Below are 24,403 nucleotides of genomic sequence, written 5' to 3' on the forward strand. Positions count from 1 at the left end.
GATTAGGTCAGTCCAGGTGTAGGAGCATTTTTTTCTACCTATTATAATATGAGTGGACGTCATTTCACTGCAGGAAAATGCAACTCGTGGTTAATGTCTTTTGTATCATATAAACTTACTGTATGTCTGGATACTAAAAAAAATCATCCTCCCCGATATAATGTAGTACAAGTGTCTGGCTATTTATACGAATATATTTCTTTCCTGTTACGCTGAGCAGTCTATCCACGTCCCTCCGGTAAGATGGGAGAGAGAGTAGTCATACCCTGGTGAGAGGGGGGTACCCCAAGAGGTACACTCAGAAACCACAATCTCCACAAAATGCCAAACCACGGGGTTGTAGTTAGGAAAGGAGGGGGTGGGAAGGGTTGTGTGTGTGTGTGTGTGTGTGTGTGTGTGTGTGTGTGTGTGTGTGTGCAGTATCTCACTACTGTATATGAAATACTGTATTCTGACAAATGAAAAATCATTTAAATGAGGCACAGCAAAACTGTAACAGAATGAGTCTTAATTACCTAACTACCATACTAATGATATTTCCCCTGATTAAATTCATTAACAAGAAGTAAATGAAAATGAAGATATATATACTGTAGTACAGGACTTGCAAAAAAAATGGGTAACTGACACGTTCAACATCAATATCTGCTTGACCTTTTCTAACCATAATTTCTTCAATAATGTATCAAGAGCACAAAAATAAAAAACTGATAAAGGACTTGAATTAATTAACTTTACTCAATTATGTCATTGTTAAGCAAAGGGACAGGTTGGAATTAAATATTATAGGGGAGTTACACCAAAAATAAAACAATACTTTTCTGACCTGGTCTAGGTTTAAAGAGAATGAACATTAGTACATCACTGGAATAGTCAACACAATTCATATAAGAAAAAACTTAGATGATTCTTATTGGATTAATCAGGTTTTCCATAGTTAACAAATTGAAACACCAGGTAATTAAAAAGGGGAACATAAAAATTCTTAGTGCATAACTTTAAAGGTAAGTTTCAGGGTATAATAACAACTATAGAATTTTCAACAAAGTTCTTCCTCACATAGTCTATGGATTTACTATTCAGCAGAATTTGACTCTTCATTGGAAACAAAATCAAAGGCCATTGACTTCCTGAATACACTTATGGAAAGCAAAATGATCACATGAAATAATAGAAAATGACAAAAGAATAAAACAGAACATAATAAAAAAGCATTGATGGGTACACAAATTAATAACTATAAAATTGGAAAAAAAAACAGCCGATATTCATGGTACTTCAAAGCGGTATTAAAGCCACTTCTAAACTTATGAACACAATATTGCCTAGAAGATCTTCATAAGGTTTAAATGAGACACTTGGCACTGGGGTGTGTCAATTGGTACATAAACAGAATATGGATGCTGATTCTCAACAAAGGGAATAGCATGAACTATAGTCCAGCTACAAGGAATTTGAGAATCTTCTGTACTGTGATTAGCAGCACAACCACATTTTACATGAAACTGGTCAGTTGTTCAAAAATGAAAAAAAAAAAAAAAAAATCACATCTAACAAATCACATCTAACAGATTTTCACCCTATTGGCATAAAATTTGGCTAAAGAGCTAATCTCCAATAAGAAAATATGGCAACAGCTCTAAGCTCCATCAGTCAATCCTCTGTAGCTGAAGTATAGTTCTAGAAAGCAGATACAACGACAGCTAACAGAATTCACAAATGAAACAAAGCTTATGGATGATGAAAAACTGCAACATCATTTGAAAGGGATCTAAACAATACTTCTATTGTGGGGAAAAGCAAAGACACCACTAAAAGATAAAGACCAAAGGAGACTCATGGAATCCACACATAAGAGTATTTCAACAAAGGTGGAACAAAAACGGATAAACATTCAGTATAGTGCCATGAACTCAGTAGATATGGGAAGTATTATGAACAATAACTAACTTTTGGGTAGCTTTAAATTATAGTTGGGAAAAAAAGACCAAAGAGGGCCTTACTGGTGCACATGCCTATGAAGGATAGGCTAACTCTGTATTAGTGTGGGAATGCAAGAAGGAACTTTATTCCTTGCTTGTTACTATTCAGAAAACCCAAAGTTACACATAGAGAATAACTTAAAATGTAATGTGGAGGATCAACAGCAAAGCCTAGATAACATGCAGTTTTTCATAGAATGGGTTCATAGAGTGCTTGGGCCCAGTGTGAACAACAGCTACGAATAAGTCCCACTTCCCCATAGACAATATGCCTCCTCCTCTTCCAGGATTGGAGGATGAGTTGCTGGCTGGAAGGGTAGAGCTCCATTACTATAAAGTTCTTGCCCCCAAATAATAATATAAACCTTCAAGAACCTCTACACAAAAACACTTCCATATGTGCTGCTGTATAATCACTGCTGATATGGAGTTTAAACCTCAAGAGAGTCCTAAAAGAACCATATCAACATTCTCTATTCCGTAGCTCTCATAGATAAATTCTGGGGATAACTCTCAAAACAATAAGCATTGCATGGAAGTTAAGGCCGACTGTATCACAGATGGACTTCAAAGCTTTTGAGCCTCAGCGTGCAGTTGACATCATTGCATCTCTTAGCAAGACCACAGGGTTGAATCACTGGAGACATCAATGACAACAATAATGAGAAGAAAATGGAGGAACACGTTACACAGCTCACCACACAAGATAAGACCTTTAGAAGGAGCAGCAATAGCCTGTAGGTGAGGAAATATCTGCTGAGAAGGAAGAGAGGTGGGATGATGTTCTTAGTTCAGTAATTAATAAATGTAAGGGAAATTAGAGGAATTGTTGAAATTTGTAGAAAAATATCAACAAAACAAGGCAGTAGCAAATAGAGCCATCAACACTAGTTACTGGTCTGTAGAAAAATATCATATAAAAAAAGAGTATCAAACAATGTCATCAACATTTTCAAAGATAATGCTATGAATCTTTTTGGAAATCCCATAAAAATCCATGAGCTATCATTGTCCTAGCTAATAACTTCTAGCATTACTAATGAATGCCACTGCAACGGTGTTACTTATGGTTCTCTACAGCCATATTACCAGTCAAGTCCTAGTGTACTTTCAGAAGTGCAGGCAAATTTTTGTAGTTCCTTTGTAAACTTAATGGGTAAAAATTTTGTACAGGACAACAATGCATGTGATATGACTAGAGATTGAATGGTGAACCAGTTCTTCCTGTTCACTAGGAAGAGAGCTTATAAAATATTATGCATTCCATCCAAGCCCTTCATAAAGCTTCCTTGTACTGTTTACCTAGTGGCAGTATCTCTGCATCTCTTCTCATGTTCATTCGGAAAAGGAATGTCTTTAACTAGACAACACTTTGTTTATCAAATAAATTCTTGAGCATACAGTACATACAAGAAAGAAGACAGATTCAGTTTCTCTTCATTGAATTTTCACTGTACAGTATCTATGACAATGATGATTGCTTCTCCATAGCCCTGTTCCACTAAATCCTCATTAAGACTTCAATGGAGGCAGCATCATCTAAATAAATAAACTCCATGACTTAAAGAACATAAATACTATACAGTTGTACTTTAGTATGCCCTTAATAAATTCCAGAACCTTGGACTTATACCAAACACATTTCTCCCATTAGATATAGAGGGAAAATGGATAATGAATTTACTTTTATGTAAGAAAAATAAAAGGATATTATATATGGTATATTATATAAAATTTAAATGCTTCACCTTACTTTGAAGAGTTAAATACCTATGAGAATGGTGGGGAGGGAGGGGATAAAATCTCATTGTTTGTAAGGAGAGTCCCCTTCCAATAAAACTTCACGTATATATCGTATATGCCTCTTCATACTTTTCAACAATCTTTTTTTTCCATTCGCAGTAATCAAAAAATTTTCTTTGTTACTTGTGTTTGCCATGATTAATAAATTCACAGAAAATATAAAAATTCAAGTGAAAAATCCAGTTAGTTGCCATCAACCTCCTGATTAACTCAATTGTTAGCTAGTGGGCAAGACATTTAGCAAGGAAAGAAAATGGAAAATTCTTATTTTAGGGTAGACATCTGCATTTAAACAGTTTTGAGAAAGAAGCACTATGAACGTCAGGGGTTTCATAAAAGTCATTCACTATCAAATACAGCAGGGGTTGTTCTGTGAACGAGAACTATGGGGATACTGATGCTTGTGGCTTTGGTTCAAGCGTGAGCAGAAGCATAGACAAGGTAGTGTGTCACTTAGAAACTCACTTGGACCCATAAAAGTTCTAGCACTCAAGTTGTATTCCAAGCAACCGACGTATACCAGGTTTTTTCGTGCCCAATCAAGATGTACAGTACAGTATACCAAATTGGATTAATTTCAATGTATATGTAGACTGAGGTACCACATTAATGTGCTCTATGCTGGGGAAAATTTACTACTTGGCCTACCCTACGAAAGGCTACTTTGAAAACTTAGATCTGGGTAAAAATGTTGCTCTTTAATAAAGCCTTGAGAAAACAAAACAGTACATATTCTAGTTGTTCTAATTGAGTACGTCGTCAGTTAACCCCTTCATGTTTTGTTACTCAACACTATACATGACCCAAGATCCATAAAACATAATCAATGTAGATAGCAAATAATGCTATCTGCCTACAGTTTAATCTTATAAAGATTTCTCATGGAGCAGAAATTCACATAAAACCTTTAGTTATTTAAGCACTGAAATAATGTATAATTTCAATAAGAGATGAAATGTTCATCATTTAATTTACTAAGAAATCAAAAGTATTTGGAACAGAAAACTTAAACACCAAGTGTATTTGGATGAGTCAAGAAATTAATTCTTTATACAGCACAAAGGAAACTGTCTGGCACAAAACATGAAAAAAATATGGTTCAGTATGGAAATGAAATGTGTAATGCACGCTGCAGGACATCGTTACAGTTTTTTTGGCATAGATTTCTAAAGAACTCTATAACATTTAAATTCAACATCATAATATGGAATTTCCCTAGTTACTGTTCTAAAGGGCATACCTAACAATTCCAAATTTACATATCAGAAAAATGACAAATTTGTAATAATTTGTATTTTTCCTAGCTTACATACATTCCACTATCTATATTGGGTATATTGTTTATGGCGAAGCTGAAGTAGCCATGATAATTTTAAGTGAGGGATAACTACCACACCTGCAAGTTAGCGGGTGGGGGTAGCCAAGCTACCCCGCTCACTCACACACATGGGTTGAGTAACCACTTTGCTTAATGGTAGGACTTCTTAGGGGACAGTGTGTATAAACAAGTGGAATGTTTGTATAAACAAGTGGAATGTTTGTATGCTAGGAAAAATACAAATTATCAAAAAAATTTTTGTTCCAGCACAAATACAAATCTTCCACTACTGTATTTATACTGGGTACTCACTCTTAGGAAGGAGGAAGTCCTTTACCAACTGGCTTTGATATTTTGACCCTGGGTTCTCTCTACTTCGGCAAGCCAGAAGTACTGTAGTAGGAAACCTAACCTCGCTAAATTCTCGTGCGATGCCCTATTACAGCCAAGCGCTATTAGGAGCCAGCAGAAGTTTGTGTGTTTGTGAAACCAGCTACAAGGCTGGTCTATAACGTAAAAACTTGAATACATATCCGAGATTCCTTAAAATTTACCCCATACCCTCCCTTAAAGAGGTATTGGGGAAGCAACTAAGTATTATTTCTAAACTTAGGATATAAAAGTGAAATGAGTCTTACCTGCAGAGAGGTGAGGTCAGCTTGTGCAGAGGGACCATGTTACAGTTTTTCCCAGGGAGAGGAGAGGTAACCTCAGCCCTCAATCCTCTGCTATTTGTCCATCAAGGAGCTTCAGGTGTTTTAGACCACTTGTTGTGCAGCCACCACAGGACCTATGGAGAACGTGTCCAGTTCTTGTGGGTTACGTCTTGCAGGTAGTGGGCGGTAAACATTGTTTGAAGTTTCCACACACCCTCTCGCAGTACCTGTGCCACGGAGTAGTTCTTTATGAATGCCAGGGATGTTGCAATGCCCCTGACATCATGAGCTCCAGGTCGCTTGGAAGGAGGAGGGTCTGGATTGAGAAAAAACTCAGTTGCCTTCTGAATCCAGGAGGAAGAGGTAATCCTTGTGAGCCTCCTCTTGACCTTCCCTGTGCTGCCAAACAGTGTTGACACACGGGGACGAGCTGCTGCCGTTCTTTCAAGGTAACGCCTCAGACTCCTCACTGGGCAAAGACCCAGTTGGTCTGAGTCTTCGGTTACAAAACAAAGATTTCCCATCCGGAATGGGCTGAACCTAGGGTACAGCACACCCTAATTTTGAGTCTTAGCAATGAACTCAGGGACGAAGCTGAGAATTACTTCACATCTCCTTAAGGAGGAGACATCAGAAGACAGATCACGCAACTCACTAACTCTCTTGACCGAAGCAAGTAGAAAAACCGCCTTTCATGTAAGGAGCCGATCTGTTGTCTGGCATAAAGGTTTTTAGATAGGCACCTTCAGAGACTGAAGGCCCCAAACTGCATTCCAAGGAGGTGGTCTAAATTCCAACTGGGGACGAGTCATCTCAAAACTTTGTATGAGTAGAGGCATCGAGGGTAGTGATACCCTTTCCACGACATCAGTCACAAAAAACTGACCTCTTCGCCTGGAAGACTTACGCTGAAAAGCGTCTAAGGTGTCAAGACATCTTTTCCGCAACTCGTTGCGAAAATCCTCTCAAAAAGAGGAGGTGCTGGACAGTTTCCAGGCATGAAATCGAAGTGAAGCTACAGCTTTGTGAAACATGTTGGCATGTGGCTGTTTTAGTAGATTGTGTCGTAGAAGAAGTTCCCTCGGAAGCTGCATCTGCATGATGCCATATTGGAGCTATTGGAGTCATTGATAAGTTTTTGCTTATTCTCATATGGTTGAGGACTTTCTCACCAGACCGAACGGGTGAAATGCGTACATGTCTAAGCTATCCCAACGTTGTTGAAATACATCTTGCTCGAGAGCCTGGGAGTCCGGGGACTGGGGAACAGTCGAGCGGGAGCCTGAAGTCCAGGGAAATTGTAAACAGGTCCACAGTTGAGGAACCCCACAAAGTTAAGACTTTGTCGGCTACTAGATGATTCAAAGACACTCGGAGCCTAATATCTAAGTCGCCCTGCTCAGATTGTCTGCAAGCACATTCCTGTTGTCAGGAATAACGCAAGCGTATGGGGACACCTAGCTGTCTTTTGTTCATCTGAGTATTTCTACTGCTAGATGGTTCTCTAAGAGAGCAATATGCTAGTATTTTTATGATTCGGGGCAAAGGACGAAGATGGATTGGTGCAGCATATGGGTGGCCCCCTCCCACCTTCTTTTGATGCATCCGAAGAAAGCACCAGTTCCAAAGGGGGAAAGAGAAGATTGACCTCTTTGTGGAGGTTCTCGTCTACCAGTTCGTCTCAAGGGGTCGGGAGATTGCGTAGCAAGAAAACAATCTCGAGATGATGTCAAGACGTGCAACTGCTTGCACGGTTTTGCTATGAAGGGGAGGGATCCTGTTCTCCCGCCAATTGCCACTAATCTAGTGGGGGTTGGTCGAGTAAGAATGATACATATTAGTAAAGTAGATAGCCAGTACTGCTTACGTTATAACAGCGACCCTCCTTAGAGATTGCCTTCCGGACAAGAGACCGGTCGGTAACTACCGAATGCCACCAACTAATCCCAAAAGATAATATTGTTTCTTTTGTTTGATGTCAGCTACCCCCCAAAATTGGGGGAAGTGCCTTGGTATATGTATGTATGTATCTTCAATCTATTGTTGGACGGCTAATATGTGCATAAGTCTATCTACGGTCCAGTAACACAGGCCTGTGAGCAGGACAAGCATACGGGCGTATTATCAGTATTATCATTATTATTATTATACATCATACATATACCAAGGCACTTCCCCCAATTTTGGGGGGTAGTCGACATCAAACAAATGAAACAGAAAGGGGACCTCTCCTCTCTACGTTCCTCCCAGCCTGACAAGGGACTCAACCGAGTTGGGCTGGTACCGCTAGGGGTGCCACGGGCCACCCTCCCCCGTTATCCACCACAGATGAAGCTTCATAACGCTGAATCTCCTAATGCTGCTACCTTCGCGGTCTTTCAAGGCACCTGATGAAGCAGCAAAGCCTACCGGAACTGTGTTACAATCGCTCGCCATTCATTCCTATTTCTAGCACGCTCTCTTGCCTCTCTCACATCTATCCTCCTATTACCCAGAGCTTCCTTCACTCCATCCATCCACCCAAACCTTGGCCTTATTATTGTTTGTTGTTATTATTATTATTATTATTATTATTATTATTATTATTAGTAGTAGTAGTAGTAGTAGTAGTAGTAGTAGTAGTAGTAGTAGTAGTAGTAGTAGTAGTAGTAGTAGTAGTAGTAGTAGAGGTCCCCTTTTTGATTTGTTTCATTTGTTGATGTCGGCTACCCCCCAAAATTGGGGGAAGTTCCTTGGTATATGTATGTATGTATGTATTATTATGTTTATTTTTATTTTCATCATTATTACTTACTAAGCTACAACCCTAGTTGGAAAAGCAGGATGCTATAAGCCCTATAAGGGCTCCAACAGGGGAAATAGCCCAGTGAGGAAAGGAAACTAGAAGAGGAGTAATTAACAATTAAAATAAAAAATTCTAAGAAAAGTAACAATAAAATAAATCTTTCATATATAAAATATAAAATCTTAGAAAAAAAAGAATAAGAGAAATAAGATAGAATAGTGTGCCTGAGTGTACCCTCAAGCAAGAGAACTCTACCCCAAGAGAGTGAAAGACCATGGTACAGAGGCTAAGGCACTATCCAAGACCAGAGAACAATGGTTTGATTTTGGAGTGTCTTTCTCTTAAGAGCTGCTTACCATAGCTAAAGTCTCTTCTACCCTTACCAAGAGGAAAGTAACCACTGAACAATGAATTACATTGCAGTAGTTAACACCTTGAGCAAGGAACAAGTGTTGGGTAATCTCGGTGTTGTCAAATGTATGACGACAGAAGAGAATATGTAAAGAATATGCCAGACTATTCGCTGTAGATGTAGGCAAAAGGAAAATGAGCTGTAACCAGTGAAAAGGATCCAAAGTAATACTGTCTGGCCAGTCAAAGAACCTAATAACTCTCTAACGGTAGTACAGTATATCAATGGGAGGCTTGTGGCGTAGCCGGAATTAAAGTCGGGTCCGGAACTCAGTTGGAGAACATTAAAAATGTTTGTAACCAAGATTTCTCCTTCTTAAAAAAGACAAAAATCGTTTGTATTTCTTCGTCTCTGATTGGTAAAATTGGCACAAGTTTTGAATGTTACTATCTAGGGAACAGATATGCTTATGAGAAGTTTTCAGTACAAATATTTCTAAGAATACTAAGACCTTCGATCGGAAAGAAAGGAAGGAAGTGCCTATGAAGGCAGATTGTATATACAGTACGTCTGGTTACGGGAAGGTAGAAGAGTATTGTATAACCTGGTTTCCCGTAAGGGATATAGAAGTTAGACTTATTAGAACAGAGTTCTAATTGTTAGATGGTCTATAGCCGTTGTTGGTAGAAAGATCGCTTGCACGCATATGTGCTTGCCCATCTGCGTTAGTACATGCGTAATCTTTGACTACGGGTAAACATTTGTAAATGAATCCAGTAGCGGGAATAATGTATGTGCAACAAATCACAACATTATCACCCAAGGAAAATTTGATCGTCGACTAGCTGTAGTATTCTTTCAAGATGTGAGCACATATGCCAACAAAAAAAAATATACAGTTATTGTAGTGATCATTCCTCCTTTTGGTTTGCCTATCCTCCTTGTAGGAGGGGCTTGCCAATGTTCATACACAAACAGGTCGTCTGGCTCCCTTGTGGGCGGGGTTTCAACCTTTGTAAACATAATAAAAAGATGACCACATTGTTTCTATCGTTCGAAAACTTAAACTAACACTGCTCCCTTGGGACTAATGCTTGAGATAATAACCCTGTAAGGGCAAAATAAATAAAATGGTTCAGAAGCCAAGCATGTACAACAAGAAGTCGTTGTGCCCAGGAGTACAGTGACGGCATGCAGGTGACTCAAACAATCAGTGGAAACTGTGTTTGTGGCAATAACCTGAAGGTTTTGTCTTGGAGAGAGCGCATGCACCAGAAAGGAGTTCTTACAGCCTTTATCAAGTTTCCCAAAAAGGGTATGGTCTCGTATGTGAGGGTTTGCTCAACAAGACCATACATTATGTTGCCATTGATCTATTTCTCGCTAGCGACAAAACTACCATCTAATGCAAGCAAGACCTGCCAGAAGGAATTGAACTGGATTGTTAAAATTCTTTCTGATGGCTTCCGTCCCGGCAGTTGAGGGTTTCTTGATGTCGAGAGACGATCACGAGCCGCCTGGTACCCCAGAAGTAGGAGGGGTGGGGGGAAGGTGACGAGGGTTCGTTCGTAAACAAAAGGAATGTTGCTGGCGGGACCAGACTCGCTGTCGCATAGCAATCAGCTGGGAGTGTAGAGCGACGTTACAAGTCACACTACTCTGCTCCGTCGCGCGACGTTGTTCTGCCGCGTGACACAGCATGGGAACAAGTAAAGCTGGATGACCAAGCCCGTAGGATGGGGGCGATCAACCATAGAGCTCTCAGAGTAAGCTCTGGGTCATGCGAACCGTGATATTCAGCACGATGAGAACCTAGGGGAACTCGAAAATTGGTCAAGAACCTGGTCACGTAAGCCCATAGGGTCCGTGCTACGGGGACCCATAAGTCTAAGAAGGTTATGCGAGCCCAGGGGCTCAGCATAACCGATGAAACGAGACCCAGGAGGTTCAGCGTCACGAAAGCCCGATGGCTCAATATGACAAGAGCTAGGAAATTCCGCATTACGTGAGCCATAAGGCTCGACATAACAAGGGTTACGAGACCCCAGGGGCTCAGCGTAACACCAGTCACGACAGCCCAAAGGCTCCACGTGACCAAGGTTGCGAAAACCCAAAAGCTACACGCAACAGAAACTGAAGACTCCAGATTACGAGAGCCCTAAGGCTCAACGTAAAGGTTGGTACATCAGCCCAAAGGCTCGGCATGATACGCCACACAAGAGCCCGAAGGCTCAGCATGATGCAGGTTACAAGAACCTTAAGGTTCACATGACAGTGCTCCGTTCAGCGACTGTAACGCCATAAGAGAAAAAGCAGGAGCAAGAGGGCAAAACCCAGGAGAAGGAGCTACTATGGATCGTGCATCCAATTTGCGCGACCCTAAGGGATCGTCGTGACGAGAACCCGAAGGAACTACATCACTGATTCCTAATGAGAGATGGAATCACTCAAGAATTGTGTCGTGTCAACCTACAGGGTTCTTGCTACAAGAGGCACGACGAGAATCTGAAGGAACTGCATCATCGATACCTGAAGCGAGATGGAAACCCTCAGGCCTCATGTCGTGTGAAACCACAGGGCTCACACGACGAGAAGCATGCCGAGAATCTGAAGGAACTACGTCATCGCTGCCTGGAGGAAGATGGAATCCCTCAGGCAATGTGTCTTATGAACCCACAGGGTTCACACAACCAAGGATGACGAGAACGAGAACTTGAAGGAACTGCATCATCGATACCTGAAGGGAGATGGAAATCCTCAGGCATCGTGTCGTGTGAACCCATAGGGCTCACGCGACGAGAAGCATGACAAGATCCTGAAGGAACTATGTCATCGCTGCCTGGAGGGAGATGGAATCCCTCAGGCTACATGGGGTTCACGCGACAAGAATCCGAAGATTCTCTGTTATGTGAATCAACAGACTTAGCATAACAGCGGTCACTAGAGCCCATTCAACATAACAGGAGTTGCGAGAACCTAAGAGCTCAAGCAACTGGAACCCGAAGGTCTCGGGTTATGAGAGCCCGAGGGCTCCACGTAACCTGAACCCGAAGGCTCGGTATCCTGTAAGCATGAGGACCTAACAAGACATGGACCCGAAGATCCCGGGTTGCAAGAGCCAGAAGGCTCCATGCAACAAAAGCCCGAAGACCTGAGGTCGTGCAATCCCAATGCGTGACAAGTCACGAGACCCCGAAGGCTCAGCGGGACGAGGACCTGAAGGTCCCCTGGTACCACGAGAGCCCGAAGGCTCAGTGTGATGAGAACCCGAAGGTCCCGGGTTGCGAGAACCCAAGGGTTCAGCGTAACCAGGGTTGCGAGAGCACGAAGGAACATCGAAACCAGAACCCCAAGTTTCGGTGTCCAATTAGCCCAAAGGCTTACCGAAATAGGGATCCAAAGGTCCCAGGTTACGAGAACCCGAAGGAACATTGAACCCAGAACTCGAAGGTTCAGTGTACTGCAAGCCCGGAGGCTTAGCGAAACGAAGACCCAAAGGTCCCGTGTTGCGAGAACCTGAAAGACCATCACAACGGAAGCCCGAAGGCTTCGGATCAAGCAAGCCCGATACGAGATCATCAAGAGACCCCAAAGGGACATCGCGACTTGAACCCGAGGGCTCAAAAAAGCGTCACCTACAGCTGGGGAGGAGCACACCCTGGATGGAGAAGGTCAAAAAACTCCTCCATCCGATAAACCTCTGAAGGGGAATGTCTAGCTGAAATCACCAGAGGGGGAGACTGCTTAAGCTCGAGAGCTTCCTCCCCAGGGAGAGGTTTGTTCTCTCAAAGGAGAACATCGCTCAGAACAACACACTACCCCCCGCCCTTTGGGGAGAAGCATATGCATAAGGAGACAGCTGACCATAAGAGGTTCTCTCACAGAACGAGAGATGTTCCTTTGAAGTTGAAACATGCCTAGGACTTTGCTCTCCTACCGCTCCTGGAGGAGAAGCAACTTTTTCAGCGTAGGGCACAAGACCAAGGTCAGATCGACAGGCCGCAGAACCTGCAACAATCCAAATTTACAAAAGGGTGTCTCCTACCCAAGGAAAGGAGGAAGCCTAGGGAGAAGAGGGGTCAGAAACTCCTCCTCTCGATGCACCCCCCAAAGGGGAACGTCTAGCAAGAACCTCCGGAGAGGGAGTCTGCCGTCACAAAAAGATGAACAAGCTTTCTCTCTTGAACGAGAGGAATGTTCTCCTGAAAGAGGACGTCGCCTAAAACTAGTTTTCCCCCAGCCCAATGGGAGAAACGTAGGCGTACATCATGTGTTGGACACTGAACAATCTCTCGCAGACAAGAGAGAAGTCCTTCCGAAGGAGGACCTTGCCTTGGACTTTACTTTCCCCCAGCCCAAGGGGGAGAAGCACAGTCTTTGGTGACGAGAGGGCAAGTGGCAATCTTCAACCAGCTGTTAGCAATTCTTCCTGAAAGGGGGAAGGTTGCTAAACGGCTGATGAAGGGAAGCTCTCTCTCGAAAGGGAAAGCAGCCCAACACCCAGGGAGGTTAACTCTCCCTCGAAAGGGAAAGTTCTCCAACCTCTGGAGGGAAATCTCCTAACAGCACTTTCTGCTTCCCTTCAACAAGCCTTGTTCAAGTTGAAGATCGGCATCGAGTGCTATCTCATAACCAGCGAGCAGCTCACGAGCTGCCACCGGTAGCACCAGACAGACCGGAGCGGTTGATTCCACAGGAACGAATGGATCTGCTATTACATCGGTATTTGAGGAACAAATAAAAGTTATGACGAATACAAATCATAAAACTGCTGAAAAAGTTGAATAACAAGCACTTAATAAATTCAACTTGAGAACTGAAGAAACTAATAGGGAGCGATACCTAATACGCGAAAGGGAAAGGTGAACCCACCCTCCCCTAGGAACTGCCAGCCATCCATGTAAGACGGAGAGCAGCGAGTAAGGGAGTAGTAGTATCAACATAATGAAGACTGCCTTGCGGCAAGACGCCGTAATACGCTGTCACACAAACAGCACTGTAATAAAAGTTACATACAGTATATATATATAAAAACATGCATGAATGGTTCCATAGATATATATATAATGAAAAAGAAACAGAATTAACTGTAAAACAATCAAAGGCAGTCAAAATCAGGAGAGTGCAGGCAGTATGTCCATCTCTACCAACCCAAGAAAGCTAAGTGGTTACTCGACCCAGGTGAGTGATAGAGCAGGGTAGCCGGGCTACCCCCATCTCCACCCACGATAGTTATCCCTCACTTGAAATTATTATAGCTAGTTCAGCTTTGCCGAAAACAATATACCCAACATATATAATAGGTTTGTATTTGAGCTGGAAAAACTATAGAATAAGTGATGAAAAAGAATTACTTGAGCTATAATATAGTACAACTGATCTCCAACTAATCCAGTGATCAACTCAATTCCCAAACCAGGAGCAAATAGCCATACAGTAGTTCATTATCCAGCTCCCATAAAAGCACGATATTCAGGAATGACATTTACCTCACTACTTGCAGAAAAATTGGCATATGTGATGGAGCCAACTCTGTAATATTCCAACTGTCGGCTTACGTGAATGAAAAGCACCATACACACAAACTCCAATAATTCAATGGAAAATTTAACACAATAAACTAACATTCTGATCATTAATGAACGAGAAACACTCTTTTAACTTACCTTTTCTGTATCTTTCCAAATGTGTGACTTTTACACTTACCTTTGTTATCAAACTGTATAAAAGTAATGTTAAGTAAACCCTCCTACTACTTGTCTTACAGCCTACTCGAATGTAAAACCGAGACGATTGGATTTAGTATTTACTATATGTGAAAAGATGACACTCATTCCAAGTTAAACCAAACCAAACTGAAGATAAAAACTCTCTGCATGACTACAATAACTAATACTTTGATACTAGAAGAAAAAAGTGCTAAACACTAATTAATAAGCTTTTTAATATAACTTGTGGTACTCTAGGGGGAGGTAAGGGGGTTTCTCCTCATCAGATGAGATTAGAGTTTCTTCTATTCCTAGGCTTTATTTCAATGCTAACTTACTCAACATGCCTACTCTCCTAAATCTTATATTGAGCATAGAACGCTAACGTGCAGGTAAAGTTGAATCAAGATAATTATTCTGTCAATGAAAAAAGTTTTATCAGCTTAAGTAAACAAGAATACTATTTGAAATGAGAAAATCTTGAGAGAAAATGACTTTACACAGACTATAATCAACATGCCTGTAGGAGGATTTACTGAGGTTACTTCCCACTTTCAACAATTTAAAATCATCAACACTTTGGACTTCTTAGCTTCTATTTAAAATTAACAAACATAGTTGCCAAACTTATCAGCATTCCAATACTGAAATGACCAAGGTAAATTCCCAAACCCGTTTCTCTATGTATATGCGTAAGCTCGCTGATGAACCCACCTTTTCATTTAGACAGTCTCTTAAGTCAGTGACATACCCACGGATATCTTGGTAAAACTGGAAGATGCCAGTAAGTGGATGCTGCTCCATGCTGCACCGTGCGACTGAAGACTTGCTGCTGATCAAGTCGTCAACCACTTTATCTGCCTCTGCCTGGTGACGGCGATACACCTCCTCCAAGCTTCCACGACTGGAGAGTGGGAGACAAAAGGGAAGACAAAGGACGTAAGATGTGTCCAAAGCTGATAAATCACCTTAAGACTAAAAACCAGTCATATCTAATTGTTGAATGATGTATCAAATGAGATGAAAAAAAACTTAAATCATTATAGAGTACATGAGAGAAAGATGATACGAGGATGATGAACAGATGTCTAAAAAGATCAATACATTGCAAGGAAAAAGTTGCCAAGTAAATGTATTAAGATCTTGTGTTTACAGGAACTGCAATAAAGTACTTTACTTTAAAATGTTCCAAGAGAGAGCACAATGCATGATCTATAAAACAATGAACAATAGCAGCAAATGTTCAACATATCTATCTAGCAATTCACCCAAGAATCAATTCACCACTATCCTCTACCTTAAATTGGATAATAAGAACAACAAATAATCAATATTGGGGATACAAAAAAACAAACTAAAAATAGAAATCCTAAGGGAAATATTAACTTTGAAATTAGATTTTTCAATCATACGAAAGTATTAGAATCTATCAAATATTGAATAATATCAATGTAAATCATATCATCACCCACTACTTTGTTCATAGTCTGTTAATTGACATATCAGAATTTTTACAATTAAAATCCAAGTTCAATGTCTATTCAAAAAGAATTACTTTTACACTTCTAAAAAACTATTGAAAAATTACTTGCTAACAACTTTGAAGAATCATCTGATAATTTCAATACAATACAGAAAGTCCATTCTAATTTTATTATGGGTTGGCAAAATTTAAAAGTTGTAAATAGAACAAATTAATGCATATTCATAATTATTTTACCAACAATAACAGTACACTATTATATATCAAAAAAGAATTTTTCTCGATATTTTTTTTTAGTAAAGAGAATTTAACTCTGCCGTATATACAATCCATACTTGGGCTCGTCTCACCGGAGACTATTTAATGTACTTTTGCTCCTCATAAACGATGACAAACCTGTCTCACACGGTGATCCTAAATAAAAGATATCAATGAACTTTATGTAAACATGAATGTGATGAGCTACTGTATACTGTAGTGTCTAAAGCTAAAAGATAAATATATACTTATGATTGGGGAAAATTTGAAGTCGCAAATGGACTGATGAACAATGCATAGTATGTCTGAATACGAGAATTTCCAAAAAATTTCAATAAATATTGATTACAAAGCCTTCCAAAAATTGTATATTGTATATGGGACCACACTTCATCACCGGAAAATTCTTTAAAAATGATTCGAGGCTTAAATCACACGCCAGAACGATAAGTGAATTTCTAAAGCCTAAGTTCTTAGTCTACATTAAATTACCTTTCCTAACAACTCGTATTCCTACATAACTTTGATTTACATCCTTTTTATTTAACCCTTTTACCCCCAAAGGACATACTAGTACGTTTCACAAAAGCCATCCCTTTACCCACATGGACGTACCGGTACGTCCTTGCAAAAAAAATGCTATAAAAATTTTTTTTTCATATTTTTGATATTTTTTTTTAGAAAATTCAGGCATTTTCCAAGAGAATGAGACCAACCTGACCTCTCTATGACAAAAATTAAGGTTGTTAGAGCAATTTAAAAAAAAATATACTGCAAAATGTGCTGGGAAAAAAACAACCCCTTGGGGGTTAAGGGTTGGAAATTTCCAAATAGCCTGGGGGTAAAAGGGTTAAAAATGAATATTAGAAACTTTTTCTTCCTTAAAATAAAATTTCTTTTCAAATAAACAATGAGTTATCAATATAAAAAAAACAAACAACTCCTCTCAAGTCTAGCCCCATGGCAGTTTAAATGTTTCACTACACAATCTAGCTTTACAGTATCATAAATTATATATTGTAATTGATAACAAAATAATCAAAGTTAGTGAATAATAACTAAAAAAACAGTAATAACAATTACTAATTAATGGTTTCAAATATCATTATTTCTTTTAAAAAAGAGGAAATAAAGAATGTAAAAGAATGTCATAATAGTACTGTACAGTCTAGACATGAAGTCAAGTAACTAGGATCAAACAAAAGAATATTTAGTGCAAGGTAATGCAGTCATAAGTAATCCGCAAATAGAAGACAGAGCAGGAATAGAATGATAATAAGTATATTGAAGTAATCAAATATTTCCCATCAACACATACAAATATGCAATGTAAAAAATAAAATATATTAAAAAAATCAATATAGACTTGGAATTAACTAGGCAGCGAGAAAAAAAGTTTCCATGTGTGTTCAAACATTCTCACTATATCCGTCCACCACAACTTGGCAGATTTTAACAATTATAACACACAGCAGATATAATTCAAATAAAAGCAGGGGAAATGGTGACCTATAATTAACGTAATTGTATTTGTAGTTCATCAATGACCCAGCTATTTCTTCAACCACAAATGTCTTATTCTCACTAAACACTGTCAGAGATCCTAGCTAATGAGAAAGTATGAGGAAATAGTCATAGATGAGGTAGTAGCTGGCCCAACCTCAGTAGGCCAGCCCAGATATTTATGAAAACTAGGACAGATGAAGACCTAACTAATGGGAGTTCAGGCAGAAAGAGCACAAGACAGAAATGGAGGGCATTTATTTTCGGTGCAACGCCTGAGAAAATTAATTATATATTTATAATACTAATGATATCAAAAGCTCTAGTGGCAGGATGTAGTAGGAAAAGCTAACACAGTCACCACTTCTACAAGGTCTCTAGTCAAGTTATAAATGTAATCATACTTCTCTAGTATTTTGCTCTTTCTAATGATAGCATAACGAGAATTGCTTGATTAATAAAAGTAATACTGTATTGATGTACAGTAATCCCTTGCCATATTGTGATTCACCTATTAATCCCTCAGTACATCGGGGATATATAAATACATTGTGAGTAAATCTATATTGTTTAGTTGGATGGGAAGAAGAGAATCCGTAGTGTGCTGTAGGCGACACAAAGAATTGCTCATCTATATGGAAAACCAAACTTATGAAGTGTGAGAAGATAAGCTTAACTTGCCCAGAAAATTACATACAAGGCACACTATTGGCCGTAGAGGAGAGACAAACAATCAAACACGCTAATTAGTATCCTGGCTGCTTATTAGCTGTCAAACCATAGGATCACTCTCATATACCCAACACTGTTCAGTTTGCTTCTAGATACACACACGACATTGCTCTGCATCTTTGTGTGTGTGTTGTGTGGTGTTTATTTTTTTTGCATTTTTTACTGAAATTCTTAAATGCTTTTAAGCCCTACCATACCATGCTAAACATTCAGTGCCTTCTAAGGATTTTAGCAGTGAACCCAAGCATCTGAGAAGGACTCTTACTGTAGTACAAAAGATGAAACCCCTTGACATGCTTAAGGAAGGTAGAAGCCACTATGGTACTATGCCACTATAGCATCAACAAATCAACCATTTGCTGCACCAAGAAGGATCAAAAGAATTTAAAGATGACAGGAAATGTCCCTTTTAAGGAGAGAGCAAAAAAAGGTGGCAACTTCCAGCAATAAGACCATCTTAATAATAGACCTCATGTATCTTTAATGTGTTCATATTTTATTTTTCATTTACGTATTGTACTTGCTTCAAAACCACTTCAAAAAGAGCTAAAATGAACCCCAACGACAAAAGAAATTACACTCAAGCCTACAAATATGTACTTTGTAGACTATATTCGAAATTTCTAATAAAAAATATAAACGACAACGTACCTTTAAAAAATTAAAAATAAAAAAAATATTTCAGTGTAAGACCTTCGAAAATTAGCTAATCTGCATTAGATAATGTATATACAAATCGTTGAATTTCTAATCAAAATATTTTCAATCTATCTATGGCTCTAACACCCTTACATTCCAATTACTAATTCTCGACATTTTTCCCTCCTAAGAATATATAAGATAAGTTTCATACACCTGCCCTAACTTTTATCTTACTATGACACGAGAAGCAAGATTTAATGCTTACAATCATCATCATCAACTCCTACGCCTATTGACACAAAGGGCCTCTGTAAGATTTCGCCAATCGTCTCTATCTTGAGCTTTTAAATCGATACTTCGTCTTACATCATCTCCTACTTCACGCTTCAGTCCTCAGTCTTGCAGGCCTAGCTCTTCCAACTCTTCTGGTGCCTTGTGGAGCCCAGTTGAAAGTTTCGTGATCATATGGCACTCGAATAATCTCTCTTATAGTTTCACTTCTAATCCTGTCCTGCCATTTAACTTCCAATATTCTTCTGAGGACTTTGTTCTCAAATCTATAAAAGCTGTTGAATATTGTTTCATTGTCATACCACGACTCATGCCCATACAGTAAAACCGATCTCACTAAACTGACATACAGCTTGATTTTTACATGTAATTTCATGCAATTTGATTTCAACATTTTACTTACCCTAGCCATTATATGATTAGCATTTTTCAATCTTTCATCAAACTCAAATTCTAAATATCCTGTATTAGAGATCATAGTTCCTAAATATTTGAATGATTCCACCTCATTGATCCTTTCTCCTTCTGATGATATCTCATCTTCCATTGCATATTTTCTCATTATCTGTCTTTCTTCCTCTTTATCTTGAGCCCAACCTCTTATGATATTTCATTTATTAAGATAAGCAAGCTATGCAAATCATGCGGTGTTCTGCTAATAAGCACAGTGTCATCAGCATACTCCAGGTCAAATCCAATCCAATCCTTCTCCACCTTCCCCAATTGTTCTATGCATTACAAAATCTATGAGGAGGATAAGCATCATAGGTGACAATATATTCCCTTGGAGTACTCCATTGTTCATTGGAAATTCATTTGATAGGACTCCACTAACATTAACTTGGCACTTGCTATGCTCATGAACAGATAATCAAATTTAAGTATTTAAGAGTAACTCTATAATAATGCAGGACTCTCCCCAAATTTGGCTGCTGCACACTATCAAAAGCCTTTTTCATAGTCCACAAATGCCATCAAGAGTGGATTTCTATATTCTACACATTGCTGTACCAAATGTCTTAAAATGAAAATTTGGTCAGTACAACTTTTACCTTTTCTAAATCCTGCTTGTTCATCTCTCAGCTTTTCATTAATCTGTCTCTCTAGTCTCTTTAGAATGAGCATACTATATATTTTTTATGATAACAGACGTAAGTGTGATGCCACTGTAACTATTGCAATCGGTCAAACCTCTTTTTCTTTTCTTTTTCCACCAACACTTTTAACTCCCTTTAATCAGCCTTTTTGGCCAACACCTCAGCAGTTATTCCATTGTATCCAGGGAATTTCCATCTCTAATTTTTTTCAATGGTGGCTTCGACTTCAAAACACACAGAATTCATTCAAGGGTACATCAAGGTCATCAGCTTCAGGTATATCAATCAAATCATTCGCTTTATATCTCCTATTCAGGACCTCACTAAAGTGTTCTATCCAACATTATTTTTCTTCATCTAATATTGTTATAACACATCCATCTCTCTTTTTGATGGGTATATGTTTCTTGTTCTTTGCCCCAGTAGAGATTTCATTAATAATTCTGTAAGCAATTCTTACACCATAGCCACTCCCTAAATGCATAGCTTTGTCAGCCTCATTTGATTTCCTCTCTAATTATTCTCTTCAGTCATCCTGGCTTTTCTTTAGACTTCACTATCTTGGTCTAAGATTTCTTTACCAATCCCCTTACAACATGTTTCACTTAGGGCCAAGATATCTAAACTATATTTCATAAATTCATTCTCCATTTGCTGTGTTTTCCCAATCTGATTCATGGTTCTAACATTCCAATTACGAATTTTCCGTTTTTCTTTAGTATTTATAAACCAAGGACTGAGGGCCATTCTGTCATTTTTACTTTCCATAGACTGACTAAATCCATAGAGGATTCATAGGCTAAATTCATCAAAGGAAAGCCAGTTCCTTGTAATCCACAGTGCCTATCTAACTAAGGCAAGCGACCCCTGCCTGTCCATACTAATTCTAGTAAGATCAACCGCCAGGCATCAGGAGTAGAAGCCGAAAAGACATCTTGTCTGTCGCCTTAAACCCAATCTGTCACCCAGCTGCCAGTGACAGATTTATGGGGCATTTCCTCCACACACAAAGTTCTCGTTACTCCGCCAAATTGCTCATACGCTTATATAACCGTTGGCATACTGTACATGGATTGCTAAGATATACTGCCTAGCATGGTAAATTGCTTACAATATATTACACGATTAGATACTAAGGCTATTAAAATCAAATTTATCCTAAATTTGTTGACAGCCAAAAAACCAAGGACCATTCTAAAAAGTTTTGAAATACATCTCGGAAAATCTCCTAAAACCTTCTCCATTTTTTAAGTATCTGCAAAATGTGCAATCTGTCAACTATTCTACAGTATAATACCCTTGTCAAAGATCTACAACAGCCACAGGCTTTGATTATAGCGTACGCTGCAAATAACCTTCGAGTTATTTGAACTACCCCAATGAAAAATTTCTAGTTCAAAAATTTCATCATATTCCAAAACAGGAAATGATTTACAGTAAATATTAGTCTAAAGGTAGTGATTCGAATAAAATGCTACAAAGTCTATAAAAAAAATTATAAAATGCATCATAACTCGTGTTACTAAAACAAAATTCTACTAAGAAAAATTCTAACACAAAAGAAGAAATCGCATAGCAACATCCTTTTCCTGGCTTCACTTTACGTTCCATTATCATAACTTCTCTCCCCAGCGATAATGCAAACTTCAAGTATTACTGTCCATAGTTAATAACCAGACACACTTCTATATTCATACTTTCAATGCATAATTACACTTACACTTACCTGCCCTAAAAATATTTTACCCTCATTAAAAGATACATTGCCCAAAACCATAAATTATGTAAAATCATGCTGATGTTTTTAAACACTGCCCTTTTTATTTAGATTAGAGAATACCATAAAATTTATTCAACCCATTAATAATAGTATATATGAAAGTTTCTCTCTAAATCACAGATTTCTTATGTTCAACTTTCATAACACTTTCACACTTTTTAGAACAATTCGCAATTATACTAAATGATAAAGAATGGGAGAAAGTCAACTAATTGTTTAAAGATTCCTAGATACTTCAATTATAAGAATGCAGACTTGTGTGCACATGTGGATAACCTGACACTGGCCTCTTAATATACTTACACAACTTAAGTGAATTATGGAAGAAAACAATACACTTGGGCAAGAAAAGCATCAATTGCTGTTAAGGGTCAAGATTATATGGCATGAAATGCTTTTAAAAATGGGACAAATATTCAGGGCGTAATGTTTAGGATGGAATAAACCCAGTCATTGTGCAAATGTCATCAGGTACATGTTTTGTGAGAATAAATAATGAACCCTTTAGTAAATTTGAGAAGGCTGAAGCGCAATAGTAAGAAGCTATCAAGATGTATAATTAGGCCACAAAGGACTCATAAAAGAATCCTAATTAAGTAGAGGAGCCAATCACTCCTGTTGTGGCTCGGCCTCCCTATGAGGCCGCTGTGCCCATTACAGCCGTGGGCTGATGACTCGGGTGGTGGCTACCTGTCTTGGAGGCGTTTGATGATGCCCTCTGCCTGGTAGTTGGCAGGGCGAGGTAGAGATGCTGCCGAAGAAGGAATCAAAGAACCTGTGCCCCACAATCGCTGATCTTGTCCACTCATTATTGCAGCAGTCTCAGTTGGTGCATACTGAAGGCTAGTTGGATCACAAACTTCTTGACTTATCTCCCCATCAACACCAGTTGCCTGAAGATGAGATAACATTCAATCAATTGCTTATACAAGTACTGTAAGGCATAGAAACCATGACGGGAACAAAAAAGAAAAAATCTAAACTCATAAACCTTAAATATCTATAATTCATAAACAAATTACTTTTTATATAGAAACCCTTGAGAATAGAAAACATACCTTTGCATTTGCACCAGCTTTCTGTAGCTGCTGTTTCTCCCATTCACGCTCATGGTCACTATCTTCACTTCCATCTCCAGCTAAAAAGAAAAAACCTAAAATTACTCACCTAATCAACATAAAGAAAAAATAAACTTGTATAACCTTCTTTCACAAAAGTATCAATAATTAGATAAAGCTTTAAAAGTTTTTTTTATTATCTGACTAACCAGCATATCATTTGTACTAGCCCCTCATTACAAATCAATTTAATGAAATCATCAAATCATAGTTCATCTAAAAGTCTCAGTAAAGTGTAAGAGACTATATGCAGCAAATGAAAAGTCAAAGGCAGAGCCCAATGTAACTGGTGCCATAGGAGAGCTGCAAAGAACTTTTCCTACCATCTTTGGGGACTGTTAGGAAATAGTTCAACAAGATTACCAAGTCACTTCCTGATTCTCAAAGGGATGGCCATAATGATATAGTTTTAAGCAAGATAAAAATTGAAGCATAAAGTTACAGAGGGTGAACAGCTAAGTGGAAAGAGACTACTGTATAGAACCTACATTACTGCCTACTTTGTGACATGTAAGGATTACTGGTGGCAAAATAATATAGCAAATCCTACAAGACAATTATTACAATCCAATTGCAGCAGCCATATTCACCTCATAGACAGATACTATTTATAGTGTACTGTACCTTGTAAGCCACACTGAACATGGCAGCAAATGCTCTTTGCCACATCCCTCTGGCAACCCCCATGGATTTGCTTTTGCCTTATATCTTTCTACCTATTTCTTTTGCCCTTTTCCCAACTAGCTGTCCAACTTTTCAACTATTTCCTTACTATTATTATCACCTTTCAATTAAGAGAAATTCCTCGACCAAGCCTTCAAGTTTAAAAATTTGGCTTCGCGGTTTCAGTAAAAGTTTTTTACTTATGGTTTGAATATCCCACGACAAACAGAAG

At 38.9% G+C, this 24,403-nt stretch overlaps 1 protein-coding gene across 1 annotated transcript in view; it reads right to left on the reverse strand.

Moving 5' to 3' along the window:
• LOC137641479 (PAX3- and PAX7-binding protein 1-like) overlaps positions 1-24,403 on the reverse strand; it is a 165,356-nt gene that overhangs the window by 67,196 nt on the left and 73,757 nt on the right. The window contains exons 6-8 of the mRNA XM_068374084.1: positions 23,449-23,528; positions 23,081-23,283; positions 15,319-15,508 (exon numbers count right to left, since the gene is read on the reverse strand). Of these exons, the coding sequence (XP_068230185.1) occupies positions 15,319-15,508; positions 23,081-23,283; positions 23,449-23,528 (473 nt within the window). The remainder of the gene's footprint in view (positions 1-15,318; positions 15,509-23,080; positions 23,284-23,448; positions 23,529-24,403) is intronic.

The sequence above is a fragment of the Palaemon carinicauda genome, chromosome 5, assembly GCF_036898095.1.
Source record: "Palaemon carinicauda isolate YSFRI2023 chromosome 5, ASM3689809v2, whole genome shotgun sequence".
NCBI lineage: Eukaryota > Metazoa > Arthropoda > Malacostraca > Decapoda > Palaemonidae > Palaemon > Palaemon carinicauda.